The following is a 13,347-nucleotide window of genomic DNA, read 5'->3' on the forward strand; positions in this document are numbered from 1 at the left end:
GTGTGGGGGATGAAAGAAGTTAACTATGGGCTCACTTTCTCTGAGTTAGCCTGGGCGTGGTCTTGCTTAGAGGACAGGTGAGGTGGCCCAGCTGATGGTTTCATGGCACTTCTCTCATCAGTGGGCTCTGTTCTTTCCATCACATATGCTGGACTCTCAGAAGGATACATCTCCCTCTGTGCAGATTTTGCCACAAATTACCAGATAGAGATCAATATTAGGTGTGGTCTCTGCCGACTAAAAGTTGAAGACCGTCTCAGAGTGCCTTGAGGAGGTGGACTTGATATCCTAATAGTGCCTACCATCCGTTGAAGGGGGAATTATTTTGGCACAAAAAATTCAAGCATCCAAATGGAGGCCACTCCCCCCACCCCACAAAAAGAAAAAAAGAAAAGAAAAGAAAAAAAAGACTTGAAAAGAAAAAGAGCTCATTCCCAAAGTTGTTTCTTCCGAAGATAGAACCTACTTGAAACAAAGTTTAACCTTTCTGGGGTTCAAGTTCATTTATTCTTTGCATATACAACTTCAGCAGCTTCTTTATTTCTAAGAACAAAGGCTTGTAAAAAGGAAAAAGTCTCTACGGTCTCCTTGGACATCAAATAGTTCTTCAGAGGAAACGCTTTGATGAGTTAAGTGTAAATGAGTAAGAAACATACGGATTAGATTTCTCATATAATACACACGGATTTAAGAATTAAGGGAAAATCTTTTTGGAAAATGTGGTTTGGATTCTGCCTACTCCACAGACACTGATTAAGTTAAAAAAATATGGATTTTCCTTGTGTCTTGCTCTCCATCTTCAACCTCAGGAACTAGCACTCATTCTTTCTCAAGAGTGATGTTGGATAACCAAAGGCCAAGGAGGACTTCTAAATAGGGCACACACAGATGACTAATGTTCAAAAACCAAATAGGTTTTTGCAACAGACTCTCTTCCCAGTAGATTGGGTGTTAAAGCACATTTTAGAAACACCTCTCTATTGGCTACTATGGCTCACTAACCATGAGTAAGCCCTAGCCCTGTGTTTTGGTGAGATAAATACACCACCCTCTGGTAACCAGATTCTGTGGCTGGTAATCCCATTGCAGGAGGCCTCTTGCTACCCTTGAGTAGATGATTTTACCAGCTGTGGCCTTGATGTGACATTACGCATGTGCCACAAGTTGAATCCAATTGAGAATGTTTTCTTTGAGTCAGCACATGCTTTCACACAGTGTCAATGAGAGATTAAATGGGGTTAGAGAGGTGAAAGCAGTTGACACAGTACATGGCACATGGAAGGTGCTCACTGCATGGTGGTTCTATCTAAAAAAATTTGAAAATGGACTTTTGTTACCTCTGAGGATCAGAACTGCTCATCTTGCACAGTTTTACTAAGGAGGGTGCTGACTGCAAGGACCAGGCAGCCCTGCTTCCTGGCACCGACCATGCTGGGCAAAATGTCTCTGTCCAGGAAATTGGAAATCAGGTGAGAGATTCTACTTAATGGGCACTGCAGCTGGCTGGAATATAGAGTAAGCCATAGAACGTAGAGCAAGCCACTTTTCTCCTTGGACAGAGAGAGAGCCAGTAGAGAAAGCCCAGCTCAGACAGGAAGAAGGATGAAGCAGAAGCGCAGAGAAAACAGAAATGAGAGGCCGAATCTTCCTCCTCCAAATCCGCACCAGGTCCCCTCAGTGCTGCTGCCATGTATGGATCTTCTTTCAAAAGCTGCTTTATCAAGACATAATTCATATACTATGCAATTTACCCATATAAAGTGCACAATTCCACACCACATGCAAAAATCAACTCACAATGGATTAAAGACTTAAAGGTAAAACCTGAAGCAATAAAACTCTTAGAGGAAAACAGGGAAATAACTCATAGCCATTGGACTTGGCAATGATTTCTTCGATATTACACAAAAAACAGGTAACAAAAACAAAAAGAGAAAAGTGGGATTATATCACACTAAAAAGCTTCTGTATAACAGAGGAAACAACAATAAGTGAAAAAGCAAACTACAGAATGCAAGGAAGTACTTGCAAATCATTTATCTGATAAGAAGTTAATATACAAAATATATAAAGAACTCACATAACTCAATAGCAAAAAAAAAAAACCCTATTTAAAAATGGGTAAAGGACTTGAATAGCTATTTCATGAGACACGACATACAAATGAACAACAGGTATATGAAAAGGTGCTCAACATCACTAATCATCAGGGAAATGCAAATCAAAGTCATGAGCTAGCACCTCACATCTGTTAGAATGGCTATTATCAAAAAAGTCCCAAAAGATACCAGTGTGTGAGTGTAAAGGTGAGGGTGTGAAGAAAAGGGAACCTTTGTACACTGTTGGTGGAAATGTAAATTGGTGCAAACACTATGGAAAACAGTATGGAAGTTCCTCGAAAAGTTAAAAATAGAGTTACGGTATGATCCAGCAATCTCACTTCTGAGTATACATCCAAAGGAGTTGAAGTCAGGATTCTGAAGAGACATCTGTACTCTCATAATCACTGCAACATTACTCACAATAGCCAAGATATGGAATCAACCTAAGTGTCCATTAATGGATGAATGGATTAAAAAATGTGGTACATACATACAGTAGAATATTATTCAGCCTTTAAAAAAGAGGGAAATTCTCTCATTTGCAACAACATAGAAGAACCTGGAGGAAGTTGTGCTAAATGAAATGAGCCAGATACAGAAGGACAAAGGGTGCACAATCTCGCTTTTATGACAACTCTATAATAGTCAAACTCATAGAATCAGAGAGTAGTATAGTGGTTATCAGCGCTTGGGTGGGGAAGAATGGGGAGGTATTGTTCAAAGGGTATGAAGTTTCTGATATGCAAGATGCATAAATCTGGAGATCTACTGTACAACATAGAGCCGACAGTTACAATACTGTATTGTATACTTAAAACTTTGCTGAGAAGGTAGATCTCATATTAAGTACTCTTGCCACAAAAGAAACAAATTTATTAAAAAAAAATAAATATATAAAGGAGGTAGAAGGCAACTTTTGGAGGTGATGGATGAGTTTATGGCTTTGATTGTGGTGATGGTTTCATGAGTGTATGCTTATCCCCATTAAATATGTACAACTTTTTGTATATCAGTCATACTTCAATACAGTGGTTTAAAAAATAAGGTATACAGGCCGGGCGCGGTGGCTCAAGCCTGTAATCCCAGCACTTTGGGAGGCCGAGACGGGCGGATCACGAGGTCAGGAGATCGAGACCATCCTGGCTAACACGGTGAAACCCCGTCTCTACTAAAAAATACAAAAAAAACTAGCCGGGCGAGGTGGCGGGCGCCTGTAGTCCCAGCTACTCGGGAGGCTGAGGCAGGAGAATGGCGTAAACCCGGGAGGCGGAGCTTGCAGTGAGCCGAGATCGTGCCACTGCACTCCAGCCTGGGTGACAGAGCCAGACTCCGTCTCAAAAAAAAAAAAAAATAAGGTATACAATTCAATGGTTTTTAGTATATTCACAGGTATGTGTAACCATCACTACAGTCAATTTTAGAACATTTTTATCAGTTCAGAAAGGAACTCTTGTACTTTTTAGCTATCACTCTACCTCCATTGCCCCATCCCTGTAGTCCTAGTCAACCACTAATCTACACCTTTTTTTTTTTTTTTTTTTTGAGATAGGGTCTTGCTCTGTCACCCAGGCAGGAGTGTAGGAGGGCAATCATAACTCACTGCAACCTCAATCTCCTAGGCTCCAGCCATCCTCCTGCCTCAGTCTCCCCAGTGGCTGAGACCTCAGGTGCATGCCACTATGCCGGGCTAATTTTTTTTGTTGTTAATTTTTTTTTTAAGAGACGGGCTCTTGCTATGTTGCCCAGGCTGGTGGTGAACTTCTGAGCTCAAGCAATCTTCCTGCCTCCGTCTCCCATTAGTGCTGCCCACCACTAATCCACTTACTGTCTCTACAGCTTTTCCTCTTCTGGAGTTTCATATGAATACCAACATAGAACATGTGGCCTTTGGGACTGACTTCTTTCATGTGTCATAGTGTTTTTAAGGTTCATCCACATTGTGGCATGTCTCAGTACCTTATTCCTTTTTATGGACAAACAGTATTCAATTGTATGGATATACTACCATTTGTGTATATTTACCTATTCATGAATTGATGGACACTTGGGTTGCCTCCACCTTTTGGCTGCTGTGAATAATGCCACTGAGGTTAACAATAATGAGCCTTGAGGATGTTATGATGAGAAAAATAAGTTAGTCACATAAAAAAGATAAAGTATGATTCTACTTATACGAGGTATCTAAAGTGGTTAAATTCATAGAAACAGAAAATAGAATGACAGTTGCTGGGAACAAGGCGGGGTGGCAAGTGGGGAGTTGGTTAATGGGGAAGAGTTTAGTTTCACAAGTTTTTGTTTTGTTTTGTTTTGTTTTTGTTTGTTTGTTTTTTGAGCTGGAGTCTCACTCTGTCGCCAAGGCTGGAGTGCAGTGGCATCGTGTCAGCTCACTGCAACCTCCGTCTCTTGGGTTCAAGCAATTCTCCTGCCTCAGCCTCCTGACTAGCTGAGATTACAGGCACCCACCACCACCCCTGGAGAGTTTTAAAAAATATTTTTAGTAGAGATGGGGTTTCACCATGTTGGCTGGGCTGGTCTTGAACTACTGACCTCAGGTGATCCACCCACCTCGGCCTCCCAAAGTGCTGGGATTACAGGTGTGAGCCACTGTTCCCAGCCTAGTTTCACAAGTTCTGAAGCTCTGTTGCACAACAATATGAATATATTTAACACTACTGAACTGTATACATAAAAATGATTAAGACAGTAAAATTTACATTACGTGTTTTTTACCACAATTACAAACTTTACAAAGCATCTGTGCTTTATTCTCCCCTCCTTTCTTGTCGACTATTTTGCAGTTCAGGCCATGGTCCATGCTGGACTAGGCCTAACCAAGGTCAGGACCTATCTGGAGGGGCTCACAGGGCCCCCGAGGGGATGCTCATTTGAACACTTCCCCTGTTCTGCAGAGCACAACAAGAGGGTGAGGGCAGGGCCAGTTCTCCAGTGGCAACAGCTGGAGGCCCACTCGGTAGCCAGCAGGGACATATTGCATGCCAGGTACTCCCCATGAGGATGCTTCAGACCAGCTGGGGCCTTGGCATAGATTTTCTGGCTAGGCTAAAGTCATGCCCACTTCAGTCTCTCCATTTTTGCTCATTTCCAGTTGATTCCTCTTTGTGCCAATCATATATGCTGCTAGGAAGGGGAGAATAGACTTAAGTAGGCTTTAGGGTATAACCAAGAACACTATTTAGAAGAAAATATTTTGAAACAAGTAGGTGCGGGAAGAACCAATTTGTTCCTAAGCTTCTTACTGTGTAGTCAGAAAACCCCTATATAAGTATTAAATAGATTTACTTTCACTCTGATAGCAACTACGAAAATAATTCTATCTGCCATCCATTGTATACTTACTATTTTTCCAAGGACTTAAAACAATTCTATTTCATTTCATCTGATAAAGCTAATATTACTACTCCATTTCACAGATGAGGACATGGAGGCCCAGAGAGAAACTTGCCCAAGAAGTAGAGCCAAGATTTGAATACATGCCTGTGTGAGTCCAAAGGAGTCCTGTAGGAATTCAAATATATGCCTGTATGAGTAATTATGAGTAATGACTCATAGTCGTTACTATACACAGACCTCTCTTATTAGTCTGTCAACATTTACAAAGTGCCCACTGTGGACAAGCTCCTGAACTAGGCTGTAATGGGAACACCAATAGAGGAGAGAGAAAAACCCATACATGGGGAATGGCAAAGGAATAACTTTAAGTAAGTGCGTATAAGTATCACTGTACTATACATGAATGGGAAGGGTGAATATATAAGTTGACTACATACAGAAGAGAACAATAAACAGTCTAGCTGTATCTTTGAATCATAGGATTTTAGAGTTGAAAGGGATCGATCCGAGCCCCTGGGGCGAGGTAGGGGAAGCTGCTGGCTGCCGTTTTCGTGGTTTTCTCCCAGTGTCCAGTAGAAATGGCGGCGGCGCAAAGTATGGCTGGGCCAACCTAGGGTCCCCCAGGACCCTCCGCTCTGCGCGACAAGGGGCCCGCGCTCGCCAAGGCCGAGGGGCAGGAGTGAACGTGGCCCCCGTGGGTCTGCGGCCCCGACAGGCTAGCCAATTGTATAGAATTTAAATCATCTCTCAGATGTATACAGTAGAACTCAAGAAGACAGACTACCAAGGGTCATCTGAAGTCGTGATTGTCCTGGGTCACTAATAATAGCAGGACAAAGTTAGAGATCGCTACTCAAGCATAAGCCCCAGGCTTCATAAGACTGCAGAGAGGATGTTTGATATAAAGCCTTGGGCTGAATATGTTGTGGAATGGGCTGCAAAGGACCCATATGGCTTCCTTACAGCGGTTATTTTGGCCCTTACTCCACTGTTCCTAGCAAGTGCTGTACTGTCTTGGAAATTGGCCAAGATGATTGAGGCCAGGGAGAAGGAGCAAAAGAAGAAACAAAATGCCAAGAAAACACTGCAAAAGCTAAACGACTAAAAAAGGATTGAAGGACTGAACAGGCTCTGCAACCAGAGGAAAATCATTTGGAAAATTATGCAGCTTTGGAAGAACCCACTAAAGTTTCTTCTTTGGATTTCTTGACAGTATTATTTAGTAAATGAAATCTGACCAAATGGAAGAATCATGTTTGCTCTGACCTCAATACTATAGTAACTTTTAGGCTTGGGTGTAGAAGTTTATAGGTTTCTATTGACAGTTATTATAAATTATCATTCACTGTGGTACAAATTCTTTATAACTGACTTAGTCATTTGCCGCTTAGCAGTTTATGTACTGAAATGAAAACATCCTGTGGGAAAAGTGACTTTAGATTATGAACTCAATTCAAATGAACTCTATTTAAAATGGAGTCCTATTTTGGAGAAAGGAAATTAAGAATGTAAAAGTTAGAACTGTATTGTTTGAGGTAAAAAGTGTGCTTTGGCTTAAAAGAGATACAATGTATTAATTATGTCTTTTATTATTATTGCTTATTTCTTAGAATCATTTCTGACTTTCTCAAAACAAAATAATATTAATCAATGAATACTTCTATTTGCTGCATTTTTCTTATAACCTTTGAGACAATGGTAATTATCAAGTCATTTTGCATTTTTTATAACACTTTTATAAAGAATTCTCTTATCTCGATTATGTAGAATACCACCTACTGGATAGAACAATTTTTGTACTCACAAACTCTGCCATTTTCTTAGAGACGGCTTGCTGAGAGGAGTAACACTATGGTCTAAAGCTTGCAGTAAAAATGCTAAACACTGTAGTACTTTGGAACTGGTTTATTCTTGTGCTAAGCAGAACTATAAAATAGTTAAAATGTCTTATCAAGTAATTTGCCGATTATATAGACACCACTTTTGTTTTTTATTTCATTCTTTAACTCATGTGGTAGTAATATTTAATACTTTCTGATCCAATAGTTTCAAAGTAAAACTTTAAATTTCACATTTCTTTTAAAGAACTCGTAAAGCATAACAGTGACGTCATACTTCATAAGTGGTAAAGAAAGGTATAAAATTGGGAAACACGTTGTTAGGCCTAGTAGTAATTGGGTGAAAAGGATAAATTATCTCAAAATGAGAGTGTGCTGTAATTGGAAGGAAGGAGCTAAAGGATGTTTCTTTCAGTTAAGTGGTATAACTGGAAGGTTTTACTATTAAACATGGCTTTTATAAAAAAAGAAAAGAAAAGAAAAGAAAGGGATCTGGGGGGGTCATCTAATCCCACCTCTCACCCCAAACAGAGATCTCTTCTACAAGTATCTGTGGAAGTTCCAGTGTCAACCTAAAGGCAGTGAGCCAGTTCTTTTGTTTTCCAGGTTTTTGGTTATTATAAAGTTCCTGCTTTTCATCATCAAATCTGTCTCCCTTTGGGGAATTCTCCTATTGGTCCCAATTTTCCCCATGAATCTATAGCAAATAGTCACCCTTCTCATTGCCGTGACTGCCGTTCTTCACATGGATAAAGGGAAGACAAGCATGTGTTGACCACTTACTCTGCTCCAAACACATTCCAATAGTCCCACTCAATAGGGATGACAGTTTCTCATCTAAGGACTCCGAAGAGTCATTAGAGACATTAAGAGTCATTAGAGATATTAAGAAACTTGTCTAAGGTCACACCGTTGGAAGTACTGGAGCAGAGATTCGAACACAAACTCACCGCTTTTCTACTACACTACACTGCCTTTCAAAACCAGCTGTCATCACCATGCCTCTCATCTTCTCTTATAGACCATCTAGACCTGGTTTCTCCAGACTTTCCTTCTCAGGGGACAAGTTCTTTAGACCTCTCCTGATGTTGGTTTTTCTCTGAATAGGCTCCGGTTTGTCAATGTCTCTCTCGAAATGCACTGTAAGACCAGAGTTCAATACCCAGTGTGGCCAGACCATCCTGCCTGGCTTGCCTGCCCTGCATGCCATTTGCATGCCCAGGATGGCTTCACTGACTTAAGAAGCGTAGTAGACCTGTCACACGTTTGGGTTGGGCTGATCCTGATGTAGCTGCAACCTGGGTTTTTTTCATATGAGCTAGTTTCAAGTCACATTTCATCCATCCTTTACTTAAACCATTGCTTCTAATAAGCTTCACTGGGATCCTGTTGGATTCATTTATTGGTTTTGAGAGAGTATTTCCATTTGTTATACAGCATATTAGCTGCTTCTCTGTCTTTAGGCTATCTGAACATTTTAAAAGCTGGTCTTCAATGTTGTGATACAAGTCACTGATAAGAATGTTGAACATGCCAGGACCAAGAGCAGAGCCTTGAGACATCCACTGGAGACCTCCAACAGGGTGGCAATTCATCGATTAATTAATGCTCTTTCAGTACAGTTGTCTACGCAGCTGTGATTCCAGTGAGCTATTTTTAACTCCACATTTCATTTCTCTACCTCTTCACAGTTATGTAATAGAAAGCTTTGCAAAACACCTGCTGAAATTAATCCAAAACATCCTTTTTTCCAAGTGTTTTCTGTAGAATGCTTGATCAGTGAGATGGTATTAAATAGGTTTTCTGGTGCAGGACTTCTCAGAACCTTTAATGTGCTAATGTGTCCTGTGAATCTTCAACGGAAACGATAATAGCACACTGCGTTTCCCAAAGTTGAGGTGGGTCCTTCATTTTATTTTATTTTTGCTTAGGTGGGTTATGTACTCTGCTGTTTGCTCATTTGTAGTATTCCCTTGATCTCCCAATCTGATAACTGTGTGTAAAAGCAATACAACATTAGCTCTACATGGCTTGTTCTTAGTGAACCTCTGCTAATGCCCAGTGATCAATGCTTGCTTCTTTAAAGATGGTCACATTTAATAATCTGCTCTAGAATTTTGCTGTGGATTAAGACCAAGCTTGTTGACCTGCAGTTTTCAAAATCTATTTTTTCTCTTCTCTCTCCTGATACAATACTTTCTTGTTTCTCAGGGGTTAACCCACCACAACTATGAACTTCAGCACTATATTTACTGCAACAGAAGCATATTTACTGCACCTAACATGGTCAGCTGCTATTGTGGGCTTCAGTTCTCTTCTATCCATGTCTGCACTGCCTTTCCTAGTTTGAACGGGATTCTCTTGATGGAGAATATATAAACGAAATCTAAACAACTCAGGTTCATGGTCAAGGCAGATTCCTGACTGATGCTCCCTCAGATTTTCATGTTACTCACAAAAGGAGGTAAATGCCATGGGGGTAACGAGCTAGCCTGTGTGTCTTGCTACAGAACTGTTCTGATTGAGAATTAAAGGGTGACGATGAGCTTCCTAGTGGCAGGGTAGGTGATGAAAAAGACCTTTTTCATCTTTTTCAGTGATGAAAAAGACCTGATAAATATTCAAGCAATGGAAACAGTCCAGAATGGCTGGGGACAGAGATGAGGGGAGAAAGTGACTAGGGGCATGGCGGAGGGCTAGAGCGTGGCTTATGAGCCCTGATAAAGGGAAAATAAAAATCACAGAAGGAACTGCAGCAGCGAGAGAGACACAATCAGATTGAACTCTATTCCCAAGGAGTGAACACCCATTCTTTTGTCTCCTACTCTTGTTCTATATGTGGAGTTTGTAAGCTGTGCCCATTTCCTTTTAAATAATAGTCCTTTGCTTTTTCTAAACACCTCAAATCACCTCAGGGTTGGCCACTCCTGATACTCTACTTTTGAGGGGTTTTTTGCCACTCTTGATAAGCATCCTTGGCTGGCTGCAACCTATTTTTGTATATACATACCCTTTAAAGTTCTGAACTGTTGGTCAGTGATAGAAGGCTTCAGAGAGTGGAGCTGGCTTCTGAAGATGAGAAATGTGGTGTCAGGGAAGAGAAAAAGAAGTTTGGTGGAAAGGACACATTCTCTAAGTGTATGAAGCCCCAAGGCTGCACAAGCAACGTGTGGTTCATCTTTAGTGGCTCATGGGTGGACGTGGTGTACAAGGGCAAGAAGCTAGGAGTAGGAATCTGAAGGTGGCCTGAACCCTGGCTCTGCTATTACCAGCTGCGTGGCCCTGGCCAAGTCATTGCACTACTCTGGGCCTCAGTGTCTTGACCTATGCAATGTAAGGGGTTCAACCAAGGCTTGACCCTGAGCCCCTCCTTCAAACTTCTTCGTTGCTCCTTGTCTCCCCTGTCTGCATGTGTATGTGTTAGCATGTGATAGCTATCTCATGCAGGGTGTTCTGCCATCCAGGCCACAGCCTTCTTCTTGAACTGTTTGCCAGTCAGAAGTTGGACTGCAGATACAGCATCTGGGAGCAACTCTCCTTGGATAGGAAAGAAGGTGAAAATGTGCTATTCTGTTTTATTTCCCCAGTCATCTTTTAATGTAGCCCAGACTCTGGCTTCCATCAGCAGAAGAGATCAGTAGGTGGATTATGGGATTGTAATCTTACAGAACGACGAGTCCACCTCTCCCTGTGGCCAAGTGAATGATTCACGTTTGGCTCAGTTAACACTAGGGAGAAGTCAGATTAACACAGTCACTTGCTTGGAAATGGAGGTTGTTGCACATGGGGCCGGCTTTCTTGAGAGCACACATTTTCAAAAAACACAAATATGTTTTGTTCAGGGATAAAATGTTCTCAGGGGTCCATCATTGCCTGTCTGGAAAGCTTGCAGTAAGCGGATGCAGGAGGGGAGATCATTTAATAGTTCCCCAACCTAAACTCACCACGACAGGATAGAGTTAGGAGGATGAAAGATAATTAGTTCAGTTTGGGGAGAACCACCAATGGAAGTGCCTTTTCTTTAGGACTCTTTTTTGATCAGAGCAGTAACTAAGCCTCAGAAGACACAGAAGGAAGAACGTCTTCCCTAGATGCAGAGCAGATGCAGCCCCTGGCAGCCTAGACCCTGGGGCTCAGCAAAGCTCTGGAAAATCCCCCACAAACATTGCAGTCCCATCTGAAAACCAGAAGGGCGGTGGATTCCATCAGGAAGGAAGCAGCTCTCACATGGAACTGTGAGATGCACTGAAGTGGATCCAGCCAGCTCCTTATGGGGAAAGAGCCATAAAACTGGAACTTGGGGACCTGCTGCAGCAGAACTTTTTGTTTTGCTTTTGTGGCCCAGCGAAGCACCCACTTGCAATACTCTCCATTAGCAAGTTGTTCCGGGGAGGTGACAAATCTCCAGAGGCCAACGGTTCCACCTCTTTCCTTTTGAGGTAGCCCTTATGGGAATCTCCTGGATGGATTAGGTTGATTCTGGGTGGATACCAAGCCCACAAAGGGATTCCTCATGAGTAAAGGGGCTGCCTGGCTGGAAAACTGGGCTCCTCATGGGGCAAAGGCTGGGTGTGGAGTAGACTGTGTTGGAGGCTTGAACTTCCAACCTCCCTGGCACTGTCTTGTGCTTTGGGAGTGACTTTCAGGCATGGTGACACCCAGCCGCCCAAGCGGAAGCACTATCACTGTGGGGTGGAAATGGAAAACAGTATCATGCCAGAGTGGACAACAGTTCACTGCCCTGGGTTGAGCTTGTGGAGCAGAGTGCCTACCTCATAGTGCCCCCAAGTTGGTGGGACCGCCCAGTTCTTCAACCCCAGTGGGTGGAATATATACCTACTGTTAAGAGAATTTGTGCCAGGTGCGGTGGCTCACGCCTGTAATCCCAGCACTTTGGGAGGCCGAGGCGGGCAGATCACGAGGTCAGAATCCGAGACCAGCCTGATCAACATGGTGAAACCCCATCTCTACTAAAAATACACAAATTAGCCAGGCGTGGTGGTGCACGCCTGTAATACCAGCTACTCAGGAGGCTGAAGCAGGAGACTCGCTTGAACCCGAAAGGCAGAGGTTGCAGTGAACCGAGATCGCACCATTGCACTCTAGCCTGGGTGACAGAGTGAGACTCCATCTCGGAAAAAAAAAGAAAAGAGAATTTGGGTGGGGTGGAAGAAGGCCTCAGCAGGGACATGCTGCACTTCCTGCTGGTAATGGCATCTCGAGATTTGAGCAGTTAATTGGAAAAATATGAGATGTGGCTTACTTGAACTCCAAGCAGGTGAAGCGAGTTATCCTGGTTATATTAGAGGTGGATTCACTGTGAAGTTAATGAAGCTATGCTCTTGAGTCCCCTCCCTTCCTTTGCATGGGAATTAGCCTAGCAATGGGGCCACATGGCATTCATTTTTGTGAAATTTCAAGAGTAAGAGCTTTTGATATTATTTTTATTAAAGAACCTCTAGAATTGTGAATCCCAAATGGAGAATCCCACACAAGCTGAAGTTTGAGTTATACCCACAAACTGGCATCCAATGGAGAAAATCATAGCCTTCTTTGGGATCTGGCAAGATCAAAGCAGGTACTGGGGGAGGAGAGTGGATGCCTTGGCACCTGTCCCAGCTCAAGTACTAATGATCAGAAATTGGTCCTCAGTCATTACCTCCAAAGGAAGGTTCTAAGAAACCTGGAAATAAGGTATTTTCTGATTAGCATGCCAACACAGGGGCTATCAATTTCTACAATTGGTGGAGCTCTTACAAGAAAAAAGTAAGCAATGCCAGGTGCGGGCCCTCAGACACAGCTGAATGTGCCCGCTAAAGAAGTGGAGGTGGCAGGGCCCTAACCGCCACATGGAGGCTGAGGGGCACATGGGCCAGAGAACCCTTACAGCATTTCTACAGAATCAGAGGGAACTGGAACAACCCACACCGGAAGTGTCACCTCCAGGGAGGGTTAGTCTGTGCCCTCTGTCCTGCAATCTCACTCTGAGAGCATTTACTGAACACCTGCTGCGTGCCGGGTGCTGGGGATGAACACCCAAGGAGCCTGGAGTCTAG

General features: G+C 42.7%; 1 protein-coding gene across 1 annotated transcript; it reads left to right on the plus strand.

The window, feature by feature from the left end:
- Nucleotides 1–6,345: 6,345 nt before the first annotated feature.
- Nucleotides 6,346–7,099, plus strand: LOC112425622 (small integral membrane protein 15-like). The gene has a single exon (XM_071067977.1). The coding sequence runs from the start codon at nt 6,346–6,348 to the stop codon at nt 6,556–6,558; it is 213 nt and encodes a 70-aa protein (XP_070924078.1). The 3' UTR covers nt 6,559–7,099.
- Nucleotides 7,100–13,347: the final 6,248 nt, after the last annotated feature.

The sequence above is a fragment of the Macaca nemestrina genome, chromosome 8, assembly GCF_043159975.1.
Source record: "Macaca nemestrina isolate mMacNem1 chromosome 8, mMacNem.hap1, whole genome shotgun sequence".
In the NCBI taxonomy this organism is placed as follows: Eukaryota; Metazoa; Chordata; class Mammalia; order Primates; family Cercopithecidae; genus Macaca; species Macaca nemestrina.

Excerpts from the sequence above, each read along its gene's own strand:
- LOC112425622 (XM_071067977.1), top strand. The coding sequence starts at position 6,346 with ATGTTTGATATAAAGCCTTGGGCTGAATATGTTGTGGAATGGGCTGCA.